General features: G+C 33.5%; 1 protein-coding gene across 23 annotated transcripts in view; it reads right to left on the bottom strand.

The window, feature by feature from the left end:
* SLMAP (sarcolemma associated protein) overlaps positions 1-12,706 on the bottom strand; it is a 100,298-nt gene that overhangs the window by 18,803 nt on the left and 68,789 nt on the right. For 8 of the 23 annotated variants that reach the window (XM_088134207.1, XM_088134210.1, XM_088134215.1 and 5 more), the window contains 2 exons: positions 8,701-8,763; positions 4,161-4,220 (listed from right to left, as the gene is read on the bottom strand). In XM_088134207.1, coding sequence (XP_087990333.1) covers positions 4,161-4,220; positions 8,701-8,763 — 123 coding nt within the window. Of the gene's footprint in view, positions 1-4,160; positions 4,221-8,700; positions 8,764-12,706 lie in introns of those variants that run through there. The other 15 variants (XM_088134209.1, XM_088134212.1, XM_088134214.1 and 12 more) reach the window with 3 other exon arrangements.

Here is a 12,706-nt window from a genome sequence, read left to right as displayed (position 1 = left end):
CTGCTTTGTAGCACTGAAGTGGATAAAGTAACAATAATAAGTTGATGCATTAAGTATAGTGCCATGATATTTCAAACGACACAGAAGTTAAAATAAAATGCTTTAAAAAGCCACTGGTAGGAAATCTACTCTTTCTCCATTAGTTTCTTGATGAGCTATTAATTATATCCTCTGATCCATCTACAAGTATTCGTATTTGTATAATGAGCTTCAAGGCTTTACAAATCTATTACAATTGACCAAAATCTGACATCAGGAAAGAAAAAGGGAATTTGATTAGGAAAATGTTTAATCTTTCATTCAGCAAACTCATTTTTAAATTATAATTAATATATTGCAAAAGCTTAATATTAGAGACATGCCACATTCAAACAACAAAACAGAGCCAAATAGCAGTGAAGCCTCTACCAGCTGGTGGAATGTATTAAATAGAAAATATTCAAAATCTAACTTCACTACAATAATTTTGGAGAGAATAACTATAATTTACCATTTACAGACTAATTCTTTTTAGGCTTTAGCAAGTTAGCAAAGTAGCTCCTCTGTTCCTGTTTTTTTATAGCTACAGATATTTTCCCCAGAAAATCCTTTACTCTATTAAATATATCCCAAATATATTTATTAGATTTATATCCTGCCTTTTGTATAGGACCCCAAGGAATCGAACCTGCTATTCCCGCCTCCCATTTGTGAAATAGCTTGGGCTGAGAGGGAGAGGTTGACTCAAAGTTGACAAAATTTATACTGAGCTTCTGTGGCTGAGAGGGGATTAGAACCTGGGTTTCCCTATTCCTAGTGCAACCCCTTAACCATACCACCCCCACCCTCTCAAACACACACAACAATATATAAAAAATGCACACACTGACATTAAAGACAGAACTGGTAGAAATCAGATGAATACTGAAGAAAACTCTTTTGACATAGATCTGGGCAAATATGGTAATTTGCAAATCTGAAGACCTTTTCACTGTATGAGTCACAATCATATGAGTTAGGTGAGGAAGAAAATTTTATTATGACAGCTAGAAGATTAATGGCCATGTTCACAAAACAAACTATTTAAAGCATTTAGCTGTGAATAATGTGAATTACCACTTCTCTAGTACTGAACACATGAATTCTTTTAAGCAATCCTTAGTCCTCATTTAAAGCCAAGTATTTTCTAATTTTAATCCCTTGATTTCTGTGTCTCTTCTGCCTTTTGCTTTCATTATTGCCTTCTTTTTCCTCTGACCTGGTTCAACTTTAGATCTTATAGTGCAACAAGCAAAAGGGGTTTTTTTTAGACTTTTTTATCCCACCTTTATTATTTTTATGAATAACTCAAGGTGGTGAGCATACCTAATACTCCTTCCTCCTTCTATTTTTCCCACAAGAACAACAACCCTGTGAGGTGAGTTGGGCTGAGAGAGAGTGACTGGCCCAAAGTCCCCCAGCCAGCTTTAATGCCTAAGGTGGGACTAGAACTCACCGTCTCCTGCTTTCTTGCCTGGTACATTAACCACTAGACCAAACTGGCTCTCTTCTCTCATATATTCACTCATAATTCAATTACTGTATTATCATGGACATATTATTCAAGTCCTTCCCCCAAATATAAGCTATGTGTGGATCTTATAAAGAATTCAGGCTAGCAGTGGAATATACGTTTTGTTTTTTTCAGCACTTTTAAATTGAATTGTTTATAGGGAGTGTGTTTCTCTAGAAGATGGAGTTATAACTGACATGCTTCTAAGCAAACACACTAAGTTAGCTCTCTATTTTCCAGACCTCTCGAAGCACTGGGATGCAAATTAGAAAAACTTAATTTCACAGAAAGATCATCAGACCACAACAATTTACACTCCATTAACATTAACGTTAGTTTACTGTAATATATTATACATGACAGAACATTTTAAGAGTATTTAGAAGCTGCAACTGGTATAAAATGGAGCTGCCGATTTTCATTATTTCCAATACTGGAAAAAGTGCACTTAACACTTTTAAAGCCCTGAATAACTTGTACCGGGATCTGGAAAATATAAATGGCCCCCTTTCCTCCCCATATAATGCTCCCTGCTGCGGGTTCAGAAACCCTTCTCTAGGTTTCTTCACTACTGGAATTAATTGGACAATTACTAGAGAGAATTTTCAATGATGACACCGTAATTGTTTAAATTCTTCCTTTGTACTTGCTTGATTATCTTTCAAGCATCAACCCAAGCCTACCCTTTTCATTTTAATGGTTTTTGAGAAGGCCCAATTACTGATACTCATTCATTTGATGTTTTAAATTGCTTTTATTCTTTCTTTTCTTTTTTCAAATTGTATTTATTTACTTGGTTTGTTTGGGGATTGTAAGCAACCTGGGGATTTTTGCACCATAAACTATAATTAAAATGGGGGGGAGGACTACTACTCTTAAATTCCATTATTGTATTAAATTATTTTACTGCAAACAAGTTCAAAATAACCAGAAATGCTACAAGGTTCCTTGCTTGCCCATTACTTTGAAAATGCTAATGTAAATGTGTTTATGTAATTGGGTAACTGATACTTCCCTATATGGAAATAAAAGGGACTACTGGTCTCTCAATATACACTAGTGATGAGTCATCTAAGACAAAGGCATGAAAAATAGCAGATCACCATAACTGTATTTAATTTCCTTCCACATTTTCAATAACCCTTCCCAATTCTGATTTGCAGGATTTACAATCCTGAACAATAAGAAAAAATAATACTATTTGTACTTCAGCAACAGATAAAGCTAAAAAGCAATATAATCAGCTAATAAGGATGCTAAGAAGAGAGTTTAAATTATCAGAATTCTGTGTTGCTAATCTAGTAGAGACTTTTAATCTCTGCCCTATGATTCAACTTTCAAAGATCTGAGCTTGAGTCTAGTTTTCAGTTACAACTCACAAACTATTTTATAGGAAGTTAAAGTCTATACAGAGTCTTCTTAGAAGCCCAAATAAAAACTCAAGAATGAACCCAGAAATTTAATAAATGTTACTGCACTGTACCTTGCTAAACCACATCACTGTGATACCCATTACTATAGTATAAGAAGATTCAGTCCTCCACCCAGTTACCAATATTAAACTTAAGAGAATAGCAGTCTCTCCTACAAGGTCAGTTTATCTACTGACCAGCAGCATATCTTCAAGATTTTGGATACAGAAGCTTCTCATCACTCAGAGATGACCAATTTCTTTTTAAGAAGAGAGATCTGGCATCTAATGTATTTATATGGAAAAAATGAGTTTTGCCTATTAACCTAAAAACAATTCGTTTTACGTTTCATATATTAACATACTAGTTATCTTATTTACTAATTTAATATCTATCAGGGAATCATGTTCATAATATACTTTATTCTGTTTTATATTATATGATATTATTCTCTCTAGGATAGTCTTATAAAAGGTAGGGTACAATAAATATTTAATAACTTCACGATAATATGTAGATAAATAATATGCAGACTACACTACATATTAATGCAAAAAATAACTCAACGTTCTGCAAGATAATACTAGCATGCAAGCATTAAATTACACTTGTGTTCATTGTCTGCATTCTTTTCCAAATATGGCATGCTCCCTGCACTTTGCAGAAACAGGAACACATAGGAGAGCAGTTGCATGCAGGATCTGAACTGTGATTTTCTAGAAACTACCGTGTTAAAATAAAAATATCTGAATTTAATAAACTATTAATAACTCACTAAAAGCTATGAGTTTTCTAAGTTTGAGAAAAATCAACAAAAGTTTTAAAAACCTGAATAAAATTTAATTCATAACAAACCAATAATTCAACCACTAAGTTGATATTTACTGAATGGAAAATCTAAACACGTTGTGTAATTCACTATTAATGATACAATCTGTAACAGGCATGTGTTTAAAATGGATTAATTTCATATTCCAAGCTGTAAATTAAAAAGATACACTTAAAGCAAAAAATGTATGCTTCAAACTTTTCCCCACTCAAATTGTATAAAGCTCACATTTTATTTGGAAGCCCTTTATGATTATGTGATAAGCAGTTAAGTATTTTGTCTATCATAACTCTTCAAATATGTCTCCTTCACATAAAATAAACCTCCAATGTCTAGGTCTGAAGATAAAATACATATTTCAAAACACAAATATTGTAATCAGTCTAACCTTTCAGTATCTTTGTTTCATCCGCTCTGGAAAGATGTCCTTCGTCCATGAGCTTGTCTGCTGAACAAAATAGGGATTACTATCGAAGCTCAAATTCTTTGTACGTGTCTGTAATCTACATTCCATGCCCAAATTTAAACATGGTAGTATTACCTCATACTTCCCTGCACAAGAATTTATGGAGTTTTCCAGTGCAATTAAGGAATTATAAAAGAAGTGTTAATTACCTATGGATAAGTCAAATATTAAAACATAACCTGAAATATTGTCAGATTTGGGGAAGCTAAAATCACTGAATTGAAACACAAAAATATAGAATCACTGTGTTGGAAGAAGACATCTAGGCCACCAAATCCTATCCCCAGAGTACTAAAGAATCTCTAACAGATAGCTGTCAGAGTCCTGCAAGATATGATAGAAGCAGCCCAGCATTCCATTTCCATCACATCACACCAAAGACCTATGAAAAACTCACGTATAGGCATAACAGCACCTTTTCTTTTGTAGAATTCAGTATCTGGCTTAAAAGTATACTGCCTGTAATAGTGAAGGTAATTTAGAGCCCTCATGACTAATAGTCACTGATAGCATTCTAATCCATGATTCATTTGCTGATATTTTATCAAAGGGAATTAAATCAAGACATCTAAACATTTTTAATAAATTTCAGAACAGAAGTGTTTAAACCATTGTGCCAAATATAATTTTGTGTGTTGCTTTGTGTGAGATGGGCAGCTATATAAATGTGACATATAAATAAAATAAAAATAAAAATATTTTATAAAGAAAGAAAATTCAAGTTAATATTTATTCCACAAGTTCTATGGAGCCCCCCAAATGAAATGCTCATGCATGTGCAAATTATCTGATTTCACCCATGGAATTCTGACTAAAGGTTTTAGATGTCCAGTACAAAAATACCATATTTATGCAACATACTGCACAGAAGTCACATTTCTTTGCTAGAAGCAGTACTAATTAACTGGTAGTCAATTCTTAACACACAGAATACAGAAGTGAAGATAAACAATTTTGAAATGGCACACATAAGAAGTAATCCAGTTCCCACAATTTCTAGACAGACAGACAGATAGATATCAATTTTTTATTAGCCTAGTCCTTTATACATCACTGATTATATCATATTTCTATAATAAAGGAATATATTACAGTTCAACTGTTGCCTTATACAACTGAGGAGAAAGAGTATAATTAGATGTCCTTTCCTAATCATCTGTAATAAATTGATAGCAGAAGACTAGGGTGCTTTCTTGATTGTCTGGAATAATGATTCCTAAAAAGACTTGTAAATGGAACCTTTAAGATAAGTATTTTGTAGGAAATTTTAGGAGTTTGGCAGCTTTGTGCACTATATAGGATAGTCAGAAAAATCAGACCAAGAGACCAAAAGGAAGTATCAGTGGAGAGAACAAAGACAGAAAGAACAGTAACCTGGTGAATCAGAAAAGAACAAGAGACAAATGGGGCAGAAAAAAATACACATTTTGTAGTGTGTTGAACACACAAGCAGCAAAATAAAATGATAAAGTGTGATACGTTGTGGAAATAATTCTGATGACTTATAAATACTAATGTTCATTGTCAAATTAAATATAATCAAACCACCCAATAACTGAAACATCACAACATAATTTCCATATGTCAACAGCTTTTATAAATCAATTCAGAATTTTAATCCGCTCAACAAAACTACTTCATTTATCCAGGTCAAAGTCTACTGCAGAGCAATTAAATCATATGATCCATTGGTGTGATGCAAATTTACAAGATTTTAAAGTTTTAGTAGGCATCTATCTGTATTTTCGCTGAATAATAAAAAATTAATAGCTACAAATGGATGACCCAAAAGCCAGTGCTTTTGTGCAGAACTTCATTTAAACTGTTCTTTTTTGTGTATGAGAGAGAGAGATGCCTTCCTCCCATTTACACTCCCCAAAGGTGTGGTCCTGCTCATTTTACAATGACAATTGCAATGGTCTGTGAAGCACATGCTGAAGAATGGATTCAGTGACTGCAGAGATGATCACTCAAAGAGCCATAATTACAGAAAGGATAGATGATAGTATGAGCAGGGGAAGAAAAGAGAATAAAACCAGAAAAATCAGTAATTCAGATCAAGCTTACAGAATGGAAGGTGAATAGTGTGATTGGCAATATCAAAAATTCAGCTCTAGAGCTTTTTGAATGAGGGTCTATGCAAATGCAGAACTCATATGTGATACACAGAGACCATGAAAATATATTCAACATAAACAGAACTATTTCATGGTTTTATGGTAAACAGACTAAGCAAGGACAGGCTATATTTCAGGTGTAAGCCTAGCTATGAAAATACACTCTGGTCAAAAAGGATGCTTATGCTCAATCATGAAGAAATTGAACGTATTACTTTGTGACTCAGGTAAAACAATTCTTCTAGTGAGAACCCTAAGGGGTTTTCTTTTAAATTGCATTACCACTTCAAGAATGGACCATCAAGGACCTCTGATATATGCCAGAACCATAAAAAGGGATTATTTTTCCCTATTTTAATCAAAGGGTTAAATATAAACTAACTTGTCTATTCTTTCACGTGAGTACTGAATGTGTAATATGCCTTTCCTGAATAACCAGCAAGAGACTGTGGTTGAAAACTGTCCCCATGTGCTTCTCAACTAGTTCCTTAGACTTATGAAATTATGTCATTCTTACTAGCAACAAAGGTTCACAGTTGCTAGAGATTGGAAACACAATTACACTGGTTTTAATCTTAAATATATATGTACCATCACACAGAACTAAATTTCTGGGAGGAAAAAAATCACAAATATTTGCTTAGCCTAGTACATTTTTTCTTCCACTTACTAAATTGAATTATCTTCTTATAATTATCATTTATTTATAATCAAATAGTCTTCCAAAGGGTTGTTGTTATATGGCAGCATCTAGAAAGTAGGGCTATGCAGAGCATTCCAAAGATGTGCTTTGTAAAGTATATCAATGAAGCCCTGAAGTGTGGAAGGCTCAAGCAATTGCTTTGAAGGGGCCCTCATGCTTCTATTGGGGCTGCCAGCCTTTAAAGAGAAGCCACCGTGCACACACACATACTGTACCCATGCAAACAGCTAGTGATAGCCGCTGAAGCAGCTACATCTTTTGGAAGGCTTGTGCGCTGATATAATATTTTGAAGAGAGATGCTTTGCTTGTGCTAACATACTTTCTGAAGCACCTCTTTTAAATGTTTTACCTGATTCCACTGGAATCTTTTCAGGTTTCTGTGGCTGTAGACAATGTTTTACCACTAAAACCTCTTCAGGTGACTGAACATGTTCCATAGTTTGCTACTGTACCTGCTTCCACTTCTAGGAAATTAACATTTTGTATCTTTAGTTTGGACTAAGGCATTTGCTTACTTATACATGAGTTCTTAGAACTACAAGGAAAGTATTATAAATTGTTATCTTCTCCACAGCTGTGATTTTTTCCCCTCTATTTTCCTTCATCCAGTTTTGCTTAATGTATACTAACTAAAATATATTAAATGTATATAATAATTACAATTACATATATAGGTCAATAACAGAAACTTTAAAAATTTTGGTTTTTTTCTACTTTGGTTCATGTAATATTAAAATATATCATCAACAACACTCTCATCAACAATAATTCCTTAATGTATTTAAGAGGTTTGACTATGACGATCTAGGAGAACAGTTTTTTTTAGATTTTTTTTTTATTTACTCCTTTCCCTCCTCCCTGCTTTTTTTTTTGGCCTCTAATGGTTATACTGATGTTTTTGCATACATATGATGGACCTAGCTTACAACTTTTCTTTCTTATTCTCTGTTTCTAATATTAACTACTGTTTGTGGCAGTTTTTCTTATACCATGAAGTATCAAGGAGTTTAGTTCTAAGTGTAGAAAAGTGAACTGTGAGTTAAAAACATATATTAGAGTCATATATTTCCAAAGGACAATCAACTTCTGCAGAAAGCTTTAGTGTACGTAGTAGCAATCCTAAACATACAAGTGGTATTAAGATTTTAATTAGTAGATATTATAAGCAGATTCAGTATTAGATTGAGGGATTTAGCATTACTGAATCTATAAGGTCCAACCAAAGACTTGCCAGAACAAATCTCTAATCTTTTCAAGATTTGTTTATCATATAACAATTTATCCCCAGCTGTTTCTGTAACCCTTATCAGGATTACTGTGTGAAGGAAGGGAAAAATAAATTTATCACATGCCCTGCCTTTCACTGTTATTCAATAGTTAGTCATATTGCATATTTTACTCATATTGCAGGTTATATATCCACAGCACTACACAGCTATTATAGTTGCCCACCTTTAAACATGTGAATTAATACATTCTGTTAATTAAAGGGACCTGAGATTTTTGAACCAATGTAGTCTATTTTTTAAAAAGCTTCTGTTTCTTGTTGCCTGTTTGCTCAACAAAATTATCACTATTCCCATTCTAGTACTTTATATAGGATAGACTCTTTAGTGAATGTGATGAATGCTGTGTACTCACTCTGACACTCTATGAATTGATGAATAAAAGTGCAGTCCCCTCCACTCTTTGAAAGAAAGTGCTCTAGTAAAGAAAGAAAAACCTTTAGGTTATATCTCCATCCTTGAGGGCTCATGACAAAACATACAAGCCTCACAGACATGAGGAAAGGGGGAAGGGATTCCTCAAAAAGGCACAAACGAAAAATACCTATGCAATAAGTACAAACAAATTATACCATGTATCAAAGGCTTAAATGAACTGATATGTAATCTGTTTATATCATCAGATTGCTTAAGCTTTATAATTTAATAAATGTCTGCATTGGACAACTGTTCACTCATATGAAATCTGTCAATAGGGCACCTATTTCTGAGGTGAATAAGATTATTAATTTGTTTACTGTTTCTTGTTTGAATATGAAACTTTGTTATAAACATGGTCATTTCACATACTCAAACTGATAGCAAAAATCAGTAGAGATAGAGAAGAGCAAAATAACGAAAAGAAGTAAAGAAAGTCAAATATTTAAAAAATCTTAAGAGGAACTTTAAATAGCTCACTTTACGCTTCCCTTATCCCTAGCCATTAATCACTACTTAAGTATTTGTCCTTTTCTTGAAATATTGGAGACTGTTGCTTATATTTAAATAATTTCATCTATTATTTTTAATTCATCTCTTTAAACCATATTTTTTTCTTAAAATCATATTCCAAATGTCTGAACCTTCCTTGCTATGTGATTTTTTGTATGTAAGGGAGATATTCCTGCTTGAATTTAGTTAAATTTGGTTATGAATATATACAGTCAATGTTGCCATCGCTGCTTATTCTCCAATGTCGATCTCCAATCCTTGTCACCAGAGTTTCACTTTTCCAAAGTTGTGCTCAACTGATTCTTGCTTCTGTCAGCATGTATCTTAATAGATTGTGATAATGTTCTATTTATTCTCTCTGCAATTATTCCTAATAAAAATATTTGTTGTTTCAATTCAGACTTTATTTTAAAAATCTCCTGAATATTTTGGTGTATTCTCTTCTAATACTTTTGGTTGGTTGGTTGGTTGGTTTTTTTTAAACATAACCATGTGTGGTAGAATGTTCCTTCTTTACTAAGGCATTTCCAGCATTCATTATTGTATGATTTGTCCATCTTGTTAATTATTTATGGGGACATATACCATTCATAAAACATTTTATACCAGTTTTCTCTCAAATTGTAGCTTGGAGTACATTTTATTGATATTTTCCATAACTCTTCTCATTGTTCCACTGTAATTCCTTCTTTGAAATTTCACATCCATTTAACATGCAGTTCTTAATCTGTTCTGTGTCTGCATCATATTTCAATAACAATGTATAGATGTATTCCAACAGATTATCTTGTTTCTGTATAAGCATTTTAAACTCATCCCTCTCAAGGTGCTTCCTTCTTTCTTAAGATCATCTTTTTAACCTTTTATGTAGATTGACCATGGTAATTCCTATTTTTATGAATCAATTCCTGCCATGCCTTTAATCTGTCTCCTGAATCTGGATATGCATATTGGCTAATGTGATTACATTTTTCTTACTGTAATTATCCTTGAAATAGAAAGCAGTTGACAGTAATGTTAATGGTGAAATTGCCAGACTTATCTTTACTTTCAGATGGTTCCAAATTTTAGCAGATTTTCTCTTATAATCTGTTTGTTCTATTTTTTATTCTTCTTTTGTTTCTTTATACCATAAATATCTGTGAAATCCATTAGCTCCTCCTAAAATTGATATTCTGCTATTCGTAGATTTTATCCATTCTGTTATCCATGATTAACAACTTGCTCAATAATATAGTTTAAGATTAGGAAAAGCAAATACACCTCTTTCTTTTGAATCTTGTAAAATTTTGAATCTTACTCTAATCTTTCCCCACTCCATAATGAATCTATTAATATCTATTAATTGTTCTTTCCCAATCCTGCAATTTTTTTCTGAAATAAAAAGTTCATTTTAGGTAATATATCCTAGCCAAGAAAGTTTTTCCACCTTTCAAGATCTAATTATTGCTTTCAAATACAACTTTATTTCATCCTATCAAATAAAGTCCAAAATATTTCACTGGATGCTTTCTTATCTCACAGCCAGTTTCTTTTTTTAACAAGTCATCTTCTTCCAAAGTTAGGTACCTTGTTATTATCTTTGTATTGTTTTCAGTCATGCTGTAACCAGAAAAGCAGCCAAAATTTTTAATTATGTTCATCAACTAACTTACAGAGCTTAGCGGTTGCATAATTGTTAATATATAATCTGCATAGCCTCTCATTTTGTATTCCTCTCCCTGAATTTTGATCCCAGTTATTTGCTTGTCTTTTCAGATCTTGTCAGAGCACTTACAATTAATAAAGGAGAAAGAAGACAACCTTGCCTTATGCATGCCTTTACTTATTAAGAAGCTTCCAGAGAGTGTTCCTTTCACTTGATCTTTGCTGTTTGCCACTGATATATGCTCTCCACCAATTTGGGGGGGGGGGATGTTATTTTTATTTAAAACAAAGGTGTATTTTTGAAAAGGTAATATCTATAAATGGACAGATAATTACTGACATTACAATGCTCAATATAACATTAGTAAAAGATAAACCATACCAAGCAATGTACATTGAGTTGTTTTCATGTTATAAAAAAGAAGTATAAATTTCTGAGTTTAATGCCAAAATCTCCACTATACTGCTATTTATAAATGTAAAGAAAAGAAAAACATCCTTAAAAATAATAGACACTATTTAATATCTGACTTCCCTCTTCTTTGTACTCCAACCAATTTGTAGTACCTAACTGCATAAACTTTAGAAACCATACTCTAAGCGTTTGTATTTACCTTTTTTTTTTTTTGTCTGCGCTCAGTCATTGCTGACCCTGCAGTGACTGCTTGGACGAGTCCTTGCAGTTTTCAAGGCAACTGTTTTTCGGAAGTGGTTTGCCAGAGCCTCCTTCCTAGAGCAGAGCCCAGCTGGCGAGCGCAGGAGGCGGGGTTTCCGTTGCTTCGAGCCCTTTTCGGGCACACACGGTTTTTCGCGCTTACCGGCAACTGCTCCCAACTCCTTTTTGTAAGGCGCCGCCAGCATTTTTCCTCCCACCGGAGTGAGAGTCCCCATTTATCTACTCACGTGAGTTTTCAACCTGTTGGGTTGACAGGAACTGGGGAGGAAACAGGAGCTCACCCTGTTTAACGTGAAGGCTGGACTCAAACCGCTGAAGTGTCGACCATTTCTGGCCGGCAACTTTCAGCATCATTAAGCCGCTGCGCCACCGCGTCCCCCTTTGTATTTACCTTACTGAGTAATATATAACATACAAAGAAGCTATTCTTGCTTAAATTTAATTAAACTTGTTATGTATGCGTGTTGTTAGTTTCACCATTGCTGCATATTCTTCAAGTTTAAGTTCCCAGGCAGATATCATTGGTACTATGTCTTTTTTCAATGTTGTACGAAGTTTGTCCTCACAGCCATAAGCATGTATCTTAATAAACTATTGTATTTGTATTGTTAGGTTCTGGAATTATATCTAGTTTAAAAAAAATGTGGTTTCATTTCGAATTTGATCTCTAAGATTCTCTGAATGCTGCTGTGTATGTCTTTCCAATACTTTTGAGGTTTTTCCATGTCTACCACATATGGAAGAATACCAGATCTCTTTCAAACCATAGCTTGGAGTAAATTTTATACATTTGTTCCACAGTTATCATTGTTGTATTGGGACTGTTTCTTTGAAGTTTTGCATCCAATTTCTCATATATGTTCAATTCATTTCACAGCAAATTGGGATTCTTTGGGGAAAAAATGGAGGGGTACTAATGCTTTTGGCAGCATCTGTATAATGGTTTGCTCCCTTTCTCAATCACTCTTATTGTCCTTCTTTCATTTCTAATATAATGCACCAAAATATTTCCTGGTTTATTTGCTTTTTCAAAGTGGTTTTGTTTGGCATAGTTTTTCTTCTTTTGAAATTCTTCCAGTTCTAATCAGTCTATTTCTTGTTTGACATT

The sequence above is a fragment of the Python bivittatus genome, unplaced genomic scaffold (assembly GCF_059951505.1).
Source record: "Python bivittatus isolate LINGU-HERP-01145 unplaced genomic scaffold, Pbiv_v1 ctg000080_np1212, whole genome shotgun sequence".
In the NCBI taxonomy this organism is placed as follows: Eukaryota; Metazoa; Chordata; class Lepidosauria; order Squamata; family Pythonidae; genus Python; species Python bivittatus.
Note: the sequence above shows the minus strand (reverse complement) of the source record. Positions and strands in the feature narration are given on the sequence as shown.